General features: G+C 37.6%; 3 protein-coding genes across 5 annotated transcripts; 1 reads left to right on the top strand and 2 right to left on the bottom strand.

The window, feature by feature from the left end:
- Positions 1-570: 570 nt before the first annotated feature.
- LOC108569372 (WASH complex subunit FAM21) lies at positions 571-4,768 on the bottom strand. Its single transcript, XM_017930893.1, has 7 exons — positions 4,560-4,768; positions 4,314-4,502; positions 4,120-4,259; positions 3,768-4,065; positions 3,590-3,710; positions 3,213-3,532; positions 571-3,163 (listed from the first exon to the last, which is right to left on the bottom strand). The coding sequence occupies exons 1-7, from the start codon at positions 4,677-4,679 to the stop codon at positions 638-640; spliced, it is 3,714 nt and encodes a 1,237-aa protein (XP_017786382.1). The 5' UTR covers positions 4,680-4,768; the 3' UTR covers positions 571-637.
- Positions 4,769-5,140: 372 nt separating this feature from the next.
- Positions 5,141-15,176, top strand: LOC108569373 (rabankyrin-5-like). The gene is made up of 4 exons (XM_017930894.1): positions 5,141-5,243; positions 5,306-6,033; positions 13,979-14,328; positions 14,381-15,176. Exons 1-4 carry the CDS (start codon positions 5,240-5,242, stop codon positions 15,099-15,101), a joined length of 1,803 nt encoding a protein of 600 aa, XP_017786383.1. The 5' UTR covers positions 5,141-5,239; the 3' UTR covers positions 15,102-15,176.
- On the bottom strand, positions 6,156-11,864 carry LOC108569374. Of its 3 annotated transcripts, XM_017930896.1 has the most exons (4): positions 11,619-11,864; positions 11,435-11,530; positions 6,636-6,812; positions 6,156-6,581 (listed from the first exon to the last, which is right to left on the bottom strand). In XM_017930896.1, the coding sequence occupies exons 2-4, from the start codon at positions 11,508-11,510 to the stop codon at positions 6,304-6,306; spliced, it is 531 nt and encodes a 176-aa protein (XP_017786385.1). In that variant the 5' UTR covers positions 11,511-11,530; positions 11,619-11,864; the 3' UTR covers positions 6,156-6,303. The 3 variants fall into 3 exon arrangements, with proteins under 3 accessions (XP_017786385.1, XP_017786384.1, XP_017786386.1); XM_017930895.1 differs by having other exon boundaries at positions 11,435-11,863; XM_017930897.1 differs by lacking the exons at positions 11,435-11,530; positions 11,619-11,864 and adding an exon at positions 11,139-11,398.
- Positions 15,177-15,717: the final 541 nt, after the last annotated feature.

Raw genomic sequence — 15,717 nt, 5'->3', positions numbered from 1 at the left:
TAAATGGATGGGATCAATTGGTGGTATACCCAAATCCTTTCTACCTAAAGTTCAGACAAAGTTAACAGCTGATGAATTGAATAATAAAAACAAATAAATTTACCATTTTTCAAAAGTAAAAGAGCGGATTTGATGGATTTAGCAATGCAGTCAGTATCACCCTTCTTGCATATCAACAATTCGGAAGCTGCAAGAATTTTCAAGTAATCAAACAAAAAAAAAAGTTATTTTCTTGCGAACTCACGAAGATCCATGGCTTGAGCAGCCAATTGGAGACAAGAAACGAACAGAAACAATCTCATGTTGCAATAAAAATGTTTTGATCAATTTGTATGCACGAAGCAACTTATATTATAATGCGATCGTTCCAAAGATCGCAGCTGCCACACATACCTGTAATCATCATCAATCAAAGTAATTTGTTTTCTTCACTTTTTTGCGAAAACCGAGATAATTAAAAATAATGTAGAATAAATGAAGGAAAACGGTTTGATAATTGCAATGTATAATTACATTTAATAAATACTTCTGCATAAACGTAACAAATCAATAATTAAAAAAAAACAAATCTCAAAAATAACATAATTTCTTTAACTTCTAAAAGTGTATCATAACAATTGCGATGAGAGTAACAGTATCATTGATTCGTAAATAAATCTAGAGGATCGTCCAGGATCTTTCCATCGTCTGAGCTCTTCGTGAGAGGAACGGTTTTGCTGATCCGCTTCTTCTCCGCGGGTTTTGTGGGTTTTACCGAAGCAGTTCTTTTCGTGCTGAAAATATCGTCGTTATCGTCGCTGACATCGTCGAAAAGCGAGTTCGATTTTACTGGTTTCTTTGATGTGGACGCGGAGGACACTTCGCTGACGTTTCCAAAGATATCATCTTCGTCGTCGTCGTCGAACAGTCCTTTGGGTTTCTTACGTTTCGCTGAGGACGTCTTCTTCAAATCGGCGAATATATCGATGTCGTCGTCATCGAAGAGTCCTTTCATCTTCTTCGGCGCTTCCTTTTTCAGCGTTTCTTTCTTTTTCGGCTCTTCCTTCTTCAGCGAGGACGTGGCTTTAGGCGGCATTTCCACTTGTCTGTGAATGCCTCCAGAGTAACTATCGTTCAAGAAATCTTCATATTCGACTGGTCCCTTCTCGTTACCTCCATCAGGTTTGCTCCTCTCGTTTTTATCTTCGTCTCCGATCTGGCTGATCTCGCTTTGAGTCGCATTTCTGTTTAGGAAATCCAAATTCCTCTCGACGTTGTTGTTCTTCGTGTCCTCGATTCTGTCCTCGCTTCTCTCGCGGTTCCTTCGTATCGACTCCTGACGACCGCGTCTCGTCGACGGTTTCCTCTTCACCGCAATTCGAGCCCTGCTCTTCGTGATGCTCGGAAGCAGGTTATCCTCTGGCGCATCCTCCGGTAATCGCACATCTTTATTGCTCTGAGCGTGAACGATTAACGGCTGCTCCACCTTAGCATCTTCGAGACTATGGGATTTTACCATGAAACTCTTAGGCAGGGACGCACCTGGCATCAATGCAGCAACATTGATGTTCAGATTGTGCTTCAGTTTCGACGGTAAAACTTTTTCTTCCGGTTTTCTGCTCGAATCCTCCGAAAGGTTTTCCTTCATCTTAGCAACTTTTCTTGGCAGAACGATCGGTTTATTTGTTAACTTAGCTTCTTCATTATTTTGTAATAAATCAACTTCCTTCGACTTGTTCTGATCCCGCTGTGTATCATCAAGCAAATTGGTTTCTTCATGATCTATTGCTGAAGAAAACAAATCATCATCAGAACTATTATCCATTGGCTTCGACAACGTATTATTTCCTTCAATCTTAGGATTTTCAATGTCCTTCTTTTCACTGCCAAACAAATCAATACTCTTTGTTTCTTTACAATCCTGCAGATTGTTTTCTTCATGATCCGTTACCGCAGAAAAGAAATCATCATTAGGCAACGATTCAGACAATTTATCTTCATCATCAACCTTTTCACTGTCGAATAAATCGACGCTCTTCGCTTTTCCACGAACTTCAGCATTGGAAAATAACAAATCATCATCGGAACTGCTATCCATACGTTTAGGCAAAGCTCCAGCTAAAGTGTTCTTTCTTCCAATAACAATCGGTTTATTCGTTAACTTTGAATTATTATTTTCAACACTTTTTACATCATCTTGATTCTTCACGATATCTTTCTTTGTTTCTTCATTATCAATTACCTTAGCAAACAAATCCTCAGTCTCAAGATCATCATCAAACAAACTAATTTTCTTTTTTGTTATTCTTTGATTATTCGGTTTTGTATCTACTTCGACAGTAATTTCTTTATTAACTTCTGAAACAACGTCAGATTCTCTACAATCCTCCGCAATCACACTAGGAATATCGTTAGTCTTGTTTTGATCATCGACGCTTGGAATTTCCTCCTCTTTGTCATCGAATAAGTTCACATTTTTATCTTCGAACAACCGGTTTTTCTCCAAATCATCATCACTGAACAAGTTAATTTCCATTTTATTATTGGCTTTTTTAAAGTCCAAATCATCATCGAACAAACCGCCACTTTTTATTTTCGCATCATCTGTATCGTCAAAGATAGACGCATTCTTCGGAACGAAATCAAAATCCGGTGGTTCATCATCAAATAATGAGAATTTCTTCTGATTTTGATCGACTTCTTTTTTGGTATCATAAATGTCATCATCGTCAAGATCGTTGTTATCGGATTTCGTGTCCCAATCGTCCAAATCTGGAGGAGCATCGTCGAATAAACTCGGCACGAACGTCCTTTTCACATGATCTCTCTCCTGTTCCACCTTCGAACTGGTGAATATATCTTCGTCGCTATCGAATAAGTTCTCTTTCCTCTTCTCGATCTTCGGAAACGACTCCTCTGCCTCATCATCATCATCATTGTCGAACAAGCTGAGTTTCTTCTTATCTGAGAAAGTCTTAACATCGGAGAAGAGATCATCTTTGAACAAATCATCCGCATCATCGAATAAGCTTGGTTTCTTCGAAACACTCTTGACCGCAGTTTTATCTTCAACTATAGATTTACTTGATTCAATAATTACTTCTTCTTCGGAACTGCTATCGGTTCGCTTGGGTAGAATTCCAGCTAACGTACTGTTTCTTCCGATAATACCAGCTGATGGCTCCTAAACAAATTATTTGTGAATTCATGTTCAGTTCAATATTTGCAATTACCTTCTTAGTTTTTGGTGCCTCGATGATTTCAGGCGGTTCATTACTGAGGAAGCTCGACGCCAAAGTGTTGTTGGTGTACGGTTTCAGGAACGAATTTGGCTGCGTCTGATTAGAACTCGTAAATGCTTCTTCATCGTCGCTTTCATCGAATAAACCTCGCGTTTTCTTCTTCGGTTCGTCGTATTGCGGAGGATTCTTTTGACCCCAGAACGATACATCCTCGTTCTGGAACAGATCTTTGCCTCCAGAAAACATCCCTTGCTTATCCTCGTCGTCTTCGGATTCTTCCAAAGGTGGAGGCTCGTTTGTGAATAGACCAACTAATAAATTTAACAAAAAATTACTATAGTCTTTGCGCCCAAAAACAGATTATTTACCTTGCGGTTTCGGAATGTTGATGGGTCGTCTGTTAACTTCAAGTTCTTTGGTGCTCTCAACAGCGATATTTCCGAGACGCGCGGCAAGCTGATCGGCAAAACTTTGACTGGACGGAGGCATCTACAATAATTACAAATTCTCTTAAATTTTTCTACAGAAAGTAATTGAAGAAATTACCTTAACTGGAATGGAATTATCGGTGCCACTTGAATCGGTATCATTGATCACGGCTTGAGGTTTACTGTGATTTAAAGAAACGTCCGTTCCGGAATCGCTTGTACTTTCGATTCTGCGACGGTCAGCGATCGGTAAATTGCTCTCAGAATCGGTATCGCTAAATTTATCCGGTTCTTCGGCTTCCTCTTCACTCGACGAATCCTCTAGTCCCACGTGCCAATTCTTGTACCATTGCTCGGTACCAATCACGTAAGGCAACGGTCTTTGCAAATAGGGATTCTTTGGTTGCAAAACATAACTGAAATTAACACTGAAATTAGAATTGAATCTGAAATTTATTGTTTTTTCATACCTGACACCATCAACATCATCCTCACTGTCACTTCCATCGACAGTCACTTTATCGTAATATTCATCAAGCAGTTCAATACCCTTCAACACTGCATTTGTAATGTTTTTCTTTTTCTCTTCATCCAACACTTTCTTCTCAACCTACAAATATTAGCATTCAAAGCATAATAACATTGCAATAATAAAATATACTACGTTGGTAACATCTTCCTTCTTGGAATCCAGAACCTCATCATCTTCGTAAACACGACTTTCAATGAACTGGGTATTTTGCAGACTCAAAAATTGGTTCTTCACCAAGTCTAAATTAATAGCAGTCTTGTCCAGATTATCCAAGAGCTCATCGAGGGATCCATTCACTTCTCCAGCTCTCTTAAATAAATTCTACACACGCAGAAAATAGATTAGATGAAGACAAATATTGTGCATGTAACATCTTACCTCAGAGAATTGTTCCAAGTGCCTCAGTAAACCTGCATCTCCTGCCAAATTCCAATTTGGTGCATTCTCAACTATTTCCTCAATAGTCCAAGGATGTTCCCAATCTTTGGACATTGCCATTATTATGCCCAATCGATCAATTAAAAAAAATCACATAACTCTAAGCTGATATTCAAATTTTAATATTTCTATCACGGACAAAGAAAAAGAACAGGTGGCTTTTTTTTGTCTACGAACAGAAACAAAACAAAAACAGCTGACCGATTTGTCTAACTGTCAAACATCAGTTTAGGGTTTTTCTTGTAGAATATTAGAAAATACTAGAAGCGTCTTCACTTAATAAACATCTAACAATAAACATCTCCCTAATCAACACAATTCTCGTCCAATTATTGAAGATAAACCGTATATGTTATCAATCTTGCAATGCACCTAAATTGAAAACAAAAGTTGCTTCTAACTTTGTTCGTTTTGTTGCATAACTAAATAACTATACATATATATATATATTTGTGGTTGTTGTTGTTGTTAACAAAATTAATTCACCACCTACTTGCGACTTAATTAATCTATATTTTGACAGCTGTCAAAGTAGCAGTAATTTGTGGTTATAAATTCGGGGCGTACTTTTGAAAAGCCGTTTCTAATTGAATGCAATTGTGCCATTATTAACGTCGATAATGGGTAAAACATTAGATAAACGCATTTTCTCATCAGCTAACTGGATTTTCGTTTGAATTTTTCAGCACAAACTGAGGTCAACAAGCTGCAGCAACACTTGTCTCTGCTGAAAGACCAATACTCGAAGCTCCAAAGCAAGTACAACGAAATCGAGAAGAAATATTACAATATCTCTGCAAGCAATGGCATTGATGGGATAGAGGATGAGAGCACATTCGCTGCCCGTCTGCTGAACACTGTGGCCAGTCTGTACGATTCGAAAACCTACAGCGATGTGGAGATCAACCTGAAAGATAAGTCGATTGCATGTCACAAGCTGGTTTTGAGTGCACGCTCGGAGATCTTCAATGAGGAGTCCCTGAAAGGAACTCGATTGGATTGGAGCCACATGGAAAGCGATGTGGCCGAGAACATCGTCAAGTGGCTGTACACCAATGAAATTCATTTCATGGACAACAATCTCACGTTGAAGATAATCAGGCAAGCGCATCAGTTTAAGCTCGGCGTTCTGGTGGAGAGCTGCGAGCAGATCCTCATCAATAATGTGGATATAAGGAGCTGCGTTAAGTTTTATTCGGTGGCGGAGGAAATCGAAGCGAAAAACTTGAGGGAATATTGCTCAGGGTTGATCTCCACGCATTGGAACGATTTGAACAGTTCGGATTTCGAGCACATGTCTGGACCGTTGCTTTATAAAATGTTGAAGAACAAGACGCAATTACCTCTTCATTCAGCCGTCCGTCTTCAGAGGGAAGATGTCGTTTTTCTCTGCTTAGTCGAGAATGCGTCACGGGTGAGTTTCAGTTTACAATATACAATTCTAGTACTAGTTCTTGCACATATGTATAATGTATGTATAAATGTATTTATTTGGATCAAGAGAAACGATGGGAGGAAAATTTGTATAAAGTATATTTTTAAAGAGAGTAGATTTGGTTGCCTAATATATTTGTCATAGTACATATTAAAATAATTGAAAGAAAGAGTGATTCGTTTAAAAATAAAAATCAAATCAAATATATCATAGTACAGTATATATATATATATATAAAATTATAGGGATTTAAAGTATCCTGAAAGGATATTTGAATGTAAAGATCACAGCGATTGTGAGAGTAGCGACGAAGGCGTGGTTCTCTGTTTTGGGGGCGGAGTTGCAGAGGTCGCCTCGGCAATAGCAGAACGTCGACGAGGACGACCGATAGCCTTTATCGTCGGCCTTCGTGCAGCCTTCCTCGTAGGGCTCCTCGATCGCCACTTCCAATTGCCATTTCCCGTTGACGAAGTCTTGGTAGTCGTAGCGTTGCTTGGCGCAATCGCGAACCGTGCCGTTGATGGGCACTGGAAACATCAATATTATTAGCATCAGCAATTATTGTTTATTATTGATTGTACCTGTTAGATTCACTGTAAAATGCTTCTTCATGCAGAGCGTCGAGTATGGACACTCGACGATGTACCTATCCGAGTAGTCGAATTTTGAGCAGAGGCGTTCCGGTTCGTTCGAGAACGCAGAGGGCGGAGTCACGGTGCATCTGAAGCACTTCAGAACGCCCTCAGCCGATGGTAACGCTGCGAACAGATCGAAACAAAAAACTCAGCATTCAAGTTGCAAATCAATACCAAAGGACGAAAGACTATGATTATGTGTTATTTATAATTCCCACAACTGGAGCGTGTCTAAAAAAATGTTTACACGATAACAATCGTCCAATCGCAAGTTGCGCAACGCCCAGTTGAATAATAAAATGGGAATGGAACAAGCGAGTAAATTATAAAAGTACATGCAAAATACATTACAGCGAATTTCGTCATATGAAATAATGCTGTTTCAGCGTCGAGGTGAGATAATTAATTAATTAATTAAATCGTGCTATATTTAGCCACAATTCGCGTTTTGACCTCTCTCCCTCAAAAGAATTTCGTGCTCGTTCGCACGTTTCGAATTGGGCGGCTGAAGGGGGAAAAGAGGAGGAGGAGGAGGAGGCGGTGTCCGGGCCGGGCGACCCACTTTCGCGCCGTCATGCAATTAAACCAACCTCCGAGGGATAGAAAAAATTCGAATTACAGCCGTGCACGAATGAAGGGAATGGAAAAATAGCTGCACGTAAAAAGGGAAACGATCGTAATTGCTGAGTGTTATTAAAATAAATAAATTGGCGAAAGCTGAGGTCAGGAAAACATTTTTTTTTCAGATATGCTTAAAATAAAAAAAAACAGCGTTCGCGGAGGTGGTGCAATCTATTAGTATTTATTTTAATGACGCTCATTAACGTTGAACCAATTACACTCGTTCGTTTTGCATTTCCGAACAATTGCATGATGCATTTTTACGTGCCAATGATTCAAAATGAGAATTGAGAAGAACTCATTTGCGTTATGACTATTCTCATTCCTTGAAAATCCAATTCGAAAACGTATGCACATACTAATTTGATCTGCAAATGTATGTTTCTTTTTTTTGTTTGTTTGTACAAGCAATGAAATAAGAAGTTTTTACAATTTATATATAGAACGAGTGTGAGTTTTATTTTGCGCAACATTTTATCAAAGTTAAATTGTAACGATTTCCATGAAGTGATCTATGATATTACTAATATTTAGGAAATCCAAACATTATTTTGTGTAAATATTTGTGGTTCAAGGTTTCATTCGGTATAACATTAACAAATAAAATGAAGTTTACGTTTGTACACAGACCGTTGATAAAATGATAATTAAAAATAAAATGTGTTACATTCTGTATCGAAAAAAAAAACAATTTAAATTTTGTTGTCAGTAACATTTAAGTCCTTTTGCATTTCATCATTTTCTCGTTATTTCACCGAAACAAAAAAAACAAAAAAATATGTAAAGGAAATGCTGATAGGAAAATGTAGATAGTCACAATGGAAATGATGGAATATACTGCAGTTATCATGTAATGGGTCATAAAGTCTATAAAGAATTGAATGACTAAAACTAAATGTAAATCTTTCTTAAATTCTTCTGTTTACTTCATGAAACGTTTATTGAAATCACTTATTTATTTAATAAGATGTTTCAATTTCTCTACTTTATTTAAGTGAATATGAAAAAATAAACCCTTAAGCTAATGAAAATTGTGTGTGTAAATATTCAGGTTTTCATTTTGGGCAGAGTCGAACCGTAAACAGAAATTAACCGGAATTTTTAACTGAACTGTAACCGGAACGAAAAATCGAAACCGGAACGAAATTTTAATGTCGGTTCAATTACTTTTTCATTATATTAATTCATAATCGCTTTCTTTCATGTCTGCTTTTAGATGGTTTTTCGTTTTTAAATTTTTATTTCAACCGGTTACAGAACCGAAATTTTTAGACGAACCGTAACCGAATCTGGAACGAAATTAATTTCGGTTCAACTCTCTGATCTTAAGGTTAGATCATTTGAAATAAAATTTACGTAGAGAGCTGATAAAATTTATAATCAGTATTTTAAGTACGTGTTTAAAATATATTTAGAATAACATGAAACCATTTAAAATGAATTATTTATAAAACTGATAATTACGAATAAGTATTTGAAATATATATACAGAGGAACCTCGCATAACGATTGTCACTCGTCCCGGAATGCGCGCCTGCTAGATCATTTTTAAAACTTGTGTACACATATTATGTGTATGTTTTGTATACGTTTCAATATAAGAGTAAAAATCCGGAAATTTTTGAACGGATTAAACTCGTTAGTTGTTTGATAAAATGAAATAGTCTAAAATTAAAATAATTGATATTTACATAAATATCATTAATTATACAACTAAGTAGTAAATTATTATTTGTATATTGTCTGCTTTAGTAAGTCATAACAATGAGTTTGCAAATGGTCACGTTGACAATTTCCAATAACATTGCTCATCGCACTTCCTTACAGATAGGGCATCATTTAGGCATCATTGTTCAACACTTTTGGTGTTGTTGTCGACGCGCGTGGGCGGTCGAGGATTCCGCTCTTTGTGTTGTGTGTTCGTAATTCGGAAGGCCACTCACTCGATAGTCGAATCGCATCGCTTCCTGTTTCGATTTTTCTCATCAACTTTCCTCTCTTCTCGCATCAACATTGTCCATACGAACACACCAAAACGATATTGAAACACTCGTTATCAATTTGTAAATTAGCCACAACACCACCATTCGCTGGACAACTTCTTGGCCTTGTCACGCACGCTTTTCGATCTGATTATTTTCCTTTCTCGGATTTTCTTACCATTTACAATTATTAATCTCGTTTGTTCTCCTCTTATTCCGATCTCGATTATCGCGCAAACAATTAAACCAGTTTGCACAGACTTAAATTTTTTCCAGTCCTTGATGTTTGTGTGCGTGTGTATAAATAAACAAACTGTTACGCATTTAAAATTTCGATAACCAAAGTTTATTTAGATTCGCCTTTGAATCTTAGCCAAAAAGTCTACGACCTCATTCACAAAATTCTCAATTATTCTCTCTCTCAATCTATCTTTATATTATAAAACATAAGATGTAACAGTTTAACATTCTCGGCCTTGCTTTCAATTAATACATCAACAATTAGTTTTATTCTTCGATTAAATGGGCGATGATTGTTGCGTAACAGCAAACCAAAGGATTTAGTTTTACTGTTACACTTCGAAATTGGGTCTGCGGTTACGTGAAAACCGCTTGGCTTCACCAGAAAATTTCTTTATTTGCTTGAAACTTTCTTTATTCCTTTTCCTTCTTCAGTTCGTCGTCGTTGTTGTTGATGTTACGCAGCGATATACTCATTTGAATGCGGTTAGTTTCGGTGCGATAATGAGGATGTGTGTAATCGTAATCAGTTCTAAATAGGAGGAAGCGTTGTTTGGATTAGAGACTTTTCGAAGCATTTTCGGTCGTTCACACTCGCAACAAATTGTTGAGCACGTACGTCCCTTTTTGTTATGGCATCGCCACGTCCCATTCATAATGATAACAACGCACGGATTAGTCTCTTCTTCGATGTCTTCTTCGTTCACTAAAAAGGAAGTCAGATGCGGGTAGGGCTTGTACTTCATTTCGTTTCCTGAATCCACCTTCTCAAACAAAATTCAATCTAGTGCAGTTATTATTTATGTAATTGCAGACACCTTTCACTTTTCATCTCGCACAAGCTACCTTCGTTTCAGCGCTGATTCAGTTTAAATATCGAAAGACGCAATTAAAACGTCCATTAACTATCATTACCGCTTACCTAAGTCATTTTATCTATAAAAGTACACAACGCAAATCTAACGTCCACTTTAGAATTAACCGATCGTTAGTTAACAACTACTTCCTGACAATAAATCATCCAGTTTTTCAAATCATAATCGGGAATTCTAAAAGTATTGCTTTAGGAAATATTAAATTAAACTTAAAGTTAAATTAGGAAAGTTCGATAGATCTTAACTTTTGTTTTGCTTTTATCACTATCCTAGATCAATAATATGACTCAAACAATTCCGAATTCTATTAGATATTTAGTGGCTATTGTTTTCTTCCTGACAATAAATCATCCAGTTTTTCAAATCATAATTGGGAATTCTAAAAGTATTGCTTTAGGAAATATTAAATTAAACTTAAATATAAAGTTAAATTAGTTTATTTTGCTTTTATTACTTCCTAGATCAATAATATGACTCAAACAATTCCGAATTCTATTAGATATTTAGTGGCTATTGTTTTCAAACTAATTTCATTTCCAATTTTTGTTCACTTTAAAATTTAACTATTGTATTATGTCATTTTCTTTTTGTTGTAAAAAATGTATATTTTATCTAAACTAATATATGTTTTATCTTTGAAAATTATCAATTTATTTCTTAATAAATCTACAATAATCTCTAAAGCAGTAGAATAAATGAAATATTGGATCGAACCAATTCGGGCCACTGACCTTTCACTTTCATCATCATTAACGATTCGGCATAATTTACATAACATTTGGGCGGAAACGATTACGTAATACAATTTCCGAATTTGCGACAAAATTGTTTTTCGTTGTTTCTAATTCTGCCCAAATGGGATCGGATCGGAGCGGGCGTGCGTGTGTCTTCGACCAATGGAAATTACGTGTACGTCGCCATGGCAACAAAGTGAATCAACGTGGGGGATGCGACCGGTCTTCCGTCGTCGAAAAAACCCACCCTCGACTTACTTAGTTATTCATTCATTCAAAAGGTTTTGTCTTACTTGCGACCAGGGCAAACGCCGCCAGAAGGATCAGCGTGGCAGGGGATGCCGTCGCGCTTTTCATCATCATCATCATTATTATCTTCTCCTTCGATTCTTCAGAGATTGTTTATTAAAATTGCAACAACAAAAAAAAACAACGTCAATCACGCGCGTGGCATTCCTTGATCTATCGTCTGCTCACGGTGGGTAGTTCATTGATGATGATGATGATAATCCAGTTCGATGCACTCGTGTGGTGGTGGAGGAGAAGGAGGCTTCTTCTTCACATGCTCACAGATAATTCGTTTCGTCGTACAACAGGCTAAGGCACATTTGTTGCTTCCACTTTCATGTTCGTTGGCCAACTGAATCAGCTGTTGTATAGAGTCGGGTGTCTGGTATTGTCGGTCGGGAGGCTTTTAGCCTCACGCATATTACGAAGCCCCCTATATTTTTTTCACTCCTCTCCTTCTTCATCGCCCCCCTCCTTCGCATATATACATCTATATATACGTCAACGTTGACCTCAGCATTATCATCATACACCTCTTGTCTGTATCCATCTGAAGCATCTAGTATCAGCATTTAGTCGCAATTCTTCGCAATTACAGTTTGCTTTGTAACATTCTTCGGCACGTAACGGTTCTGCTTCCAATTGAACCGGTTTACGACATGAGGCAGAGAGGAGACAGATACATAAGAGAAGAGAAGAAAAGAAAAAAACGCGCGCACTAAAAATACCGGGCGCCGCGTCGCATGCTTCTTGGAAACTCGTGATTCAGACTTGCAGAAATTATTAATAAACAACTGTTTATATCTTGTTACGCCAACGACTTTTCAATCTACAATAAACAATCTATTAATCTTCTTTCATACAATGAGAACTTTCTTCTCTATGTTGCGAATTGTCTGAAAAGGTTGTTTGGATGGCGCCTTTCAGGTAGTTGACCGATTTTCAAAGTAATTCGAGCATAAAACAACACCATATTCGCTACATCGTCGTAAACAAGTTTAAACAATTGTACTCATTATATGTAACAGTTATTCAACGGACTTTTAATGCGTGTCTCAATGACCGACAATGTTTTTTCTTGCTGTGTCCGATGAGTTCATTACTTTACGTTGTTTCGGATTAGATTTATTAATAATAATACATAAATACAATTGGTTTTTATAAGGTTATATAACTTTTAAACTGATTACTGAATTACATTCTAAAGTAGAAGTAGAAGTAGATAATTTCCAAAGTATTTTCGTACTTTCCAAAAATATAAATAAGTTTGTTATTTAGCTATTCAGTAGACACGATAATGTTGCTTTATGTAGGTCACATGGAATATTATACTATATGAGAATTTGATATATTTATATTCGAGTTTGTATGACAATAATGTTAATAGCAAGAAGAAAGAAACGTATTCATCACACGGCATGCGATTAATTACAATTTCAATTAGTTCAAGGTTTTACAATTTGCCGATTTATAATCATAACAATCATCTGTTCGTAAAACGAACGTTTCTAAGTTATTTATTATATAGTGGAACCTCGCTTAATGAGTTTAATCCGTTCCACACATTCAAAAATACACAAAATGTGTGTACAAAAGTTTTTTTTTAAAATGATGTAGAAGACGCGCAATCATTGTCACTCGTTAAGTGAGTCATTTTTCTTAAAATTTATTTTGCTCGTTAAGCAAATTGTTCGTTAAACGAGGTTCCACTGTATATGTCTCTGGTTGATGACAAATAATTGATTTTCATTAAATAATTTAAAAGTATTTTCCTCATTTATTTACAAAAATATGTACAACTCGGAAATTTTGAAACCATATTTTCTTAGGACTTGAAAATTACAATTTCCTTTAATAGTGAAAGAACGAACAGTAGTTGGGACTTAAAATCCTCTTTACTTTCTCTTATCTATTCATCACTAAAAGCAAAATTCAGTCGTCAATATTTTTTAAAAAGTCGAGTTTTAATTAAAGTAATAACTTTTGATTCTTCTCTAGGCTTTTGCAAATACTTTTCATACAATTCAGATGGGTATTTTGTGATAATGTGTCGCATTAGTCATAGCAAGAAACATCTGGTCATTGAAATCAACATTTAAAAAGATGTGATTGCAGCTGGATGTTTAGAACAAATTGCTATTATTGCTGCTAAATTTGTAATTTGTTAAAATTTGAGGTTTACAAAAGTTGTAGCAAATTTTCAACAAAATTATCTTATATTACCTTTTGTAGTGAAAGAACGAACAGTAGTTTAACAGCAAATCCTCTTCCTTTTCAACTTTCTCTTCATTTTTAAGAGATCCTCAATTATTAATATCGAAGAGAAGGTTTGACTTGAAAATTTAAAAAATTCAAAATTACCAACTATGAAATAATTTAATGGTTGCTTATATTAAACGAGAGGTTCCCAAACTTTTTCGATTTCCGACGCCCTTAATGTATCAAGTGAAGAATTTCAGACAGTAAAACGTAAACTAATAATATATAAACGTAATATGATTAGGTGAGAAGTTACATGATGAACTGATGATGACATTTAATATTTCTAGTTGTCGGATATTGTGAACGTGTGGAGTCCAAATGGAGAACTTCCCTTGGACATGGCACTTCGGTGTCACAACGGTAGCATCGCAAAGACTTTGGTGGAACACAACGCCGACATCGATATCAGGGATGCAGCAGGGGAGACGCTTCTCCATCGCTCCATCAAGCAGGACGACTCTTTCTCCGCTCTCTTCCTGCTGGAGTCCAAATGCGATGCGACATTAACTACGCGCAACGAAAACGAGTCGGCGCTTCACCTAATTGCCGGAACGAACAACATCGAAGACGCCATCAAGATTGCAGAGAAGTTGATCAACAGAAACGCGAATCTGAACGGGCAAAACAGACATGGATAGTAAGTGAACGAATAAAAGTATCTATCTGAAATAACGAATGGGAAATTTCAGTACCGCCCTTCATATCTCAATAATATCGGATAACAGACCCGTCTTTGAGCTGCTCCTTAAGCAGCCGACCTTGGATATCAATCTACGCACAAGCCAGGAGCACACGCCGCTCTATTATGCCATGAAGAAGTACGAGTGCGGAGAGGATTCGTATGCACTCGGCTTACTGGATCACGACGTGCAGTCTAATCCCGTCTACAGCGACACCTGCGACAATCTTCTGCAGGTGTTGCTCTTGGATGGTGCGAACGATGCTGCCCTCTTCTTGCTGGACCACACACAGAACTACAATCATGCTAATGCGGAAGGTGAGAGCATCCTGCATACGGCGTGCTCGAAGAACAGTTCGACTTTCGTCTCGAAACTGCTGGAGCTGGGTGCAAATCCGAACGTGCTTACGAACGTTTCGAGGCGGGCCGCTCTCCATTACGCCGTTCTGGCCAATGCGAAGACGTGCATCGAAACGTTTATCGCGTTCAATTCGAGCGAGAAAATGACGAGCGTTAATTTCAACGTTCGGGATTCGGAAGGCGACACCCCGTTGAGTCTGTCGCTGCAAGTGGGTAACATGGAGCTGGTGCCCATCCTGATACGCGGCGATGCGGATGTTAACGTGAGAAACGGAAAGGATTTAACGCTGCTGCATCAAGCCATCATGAAGGAAGATTCGACGACCGCCCTCTTCCTATTGGACCACGGCGCCGATATTAACGCCAAGTAATTCTATTTTCTTTTTTTGCTTCCGCCTGCTACCTCCCTCTAGGAGGAGCCTCTTCCATTTAGCCAATCGCAATATGTATTGTAGTGGAGAGTTTAGAGGATAGGTGGAGTACGAATCGGGGTCCCGGCTGAGGGGACCTCGGAATGGTTGTTAGTGATGATTGGCTGTTATTTTATAAGGAAGTATCCGTGGTCAATACAAAATTGGCTAAAGCCTTAAAGATTTCAGGACGATTTTCCGCTAAAAGAGTGTCTATGGAAGTTGGCAACTGGATGTTCATGGAAGAGATGGTGGACAGTAGATGCTGCGTTGTTTGGACATCCAAACAGGATGTGGTTGACTGTTCCTGTCTCTCTTCAGGAGCATAGATCGCTGATAGATAGTCCAACTCTATGAAGATGTATTGGAGCGAGAGTATGTCCAGAACGGAGCCTGCCAATTGTTGACACTTGACACTTCCTGAAGATGCCCGCACCCACGAACCAAGGTTTCACTCCAATCACTTTGTTCAACTGATGGTAATACTTCCCTTTTGTTGCACAATCACTATCAAACTTCCTTTGCCACTCTGCCAATGCGAGCCGCCTATGATCGAAGAAGAAGTCTGTGTGAGGGA

This window comes from Nicrophorus vespilloides, unplaced genomic scaffold (genome assembly GCF_001412225.1).
Source record: "Nicrophorus vespilloides isolate i.1.1-1 unplaced genomic scaffold, Nicve_v1.0, whole genome shotgun sequence".
Taxonomy (NCBI): domain Eukaryota; kingdom Metazoa; phylum Arthropoda; class Insecta; order Coleoptera; family Silphidae; genus Nicrophorus; species Nicrophorus vespilloides.
The sequence above is the reverse complement of the archived record's forward strand: the minus strand, read 5'-3'. Positions and strand labels throughout refer to the sequence as shown.

Excerpts from the sequence above, each read along its gene's own strand:
- LOC108569373 (XM_017930894.1), top strand. Across the intron at positions 6,034-13,978 it reads TAGTCGAGAATGCGTCACGG|TTGTCGGATATTGTGAACGT; the intron begins GTGAGTTTCAGT and ends TAATATTTCTAG. Across the intron at positions 14,329-14,380 it reads GGGCAAAACAGACATGGATA|TACCGCCCTTCATATCTCAA; the intron begins GTAAGTGAACGA and ends GGGAAATTTCAG.
- LOC108569372 (XM_017930893.1), bottom strand. The coding sequence starts at position 4,679 with ATGGCAATGTCCAAAGATTGGGAACATCCTTGGACTATTGAGGAAATA. Across the intron at positions 4,260-4,313 it reads AGAAGGAAGATGTTACCAAC|GTTGAGAAGAAAGTGTTGGA; the intron begins GTAGTATATTTT and ends TAATATTTGTAG. Across the intron at positions 4,066-4,119 it reads GATGATGTTGATGGTGTCAG|TTATGTTTTGCAACCAAAGA; the intron begins GTATGAAAAAAC and ends TGTTAATTTCAG.
- LOC108569374 (XM_017930896.1), bottom strand. The coding sequence starts at position 11,510 with ATGATGATGATGATGAAAAGCGCGACGGCATCCCCTGCCACGCTGATC. Across the intron at positions 6,813-11,434 it reads GGCGTTTGCCCTGGTCGCAA|CGTTACCATCGGCTGAGGGC; the intron begins GTAAGACAAAAC and ends ATCTGTTCGCAG. Across the intron at positions 6,582-6,635 it reads TTTTACAGTGAATCTAACAG|TGCCCATCAACGGCACGGTT; the intron begins GTACAATCAATA and ends TGATGTTTCCAG.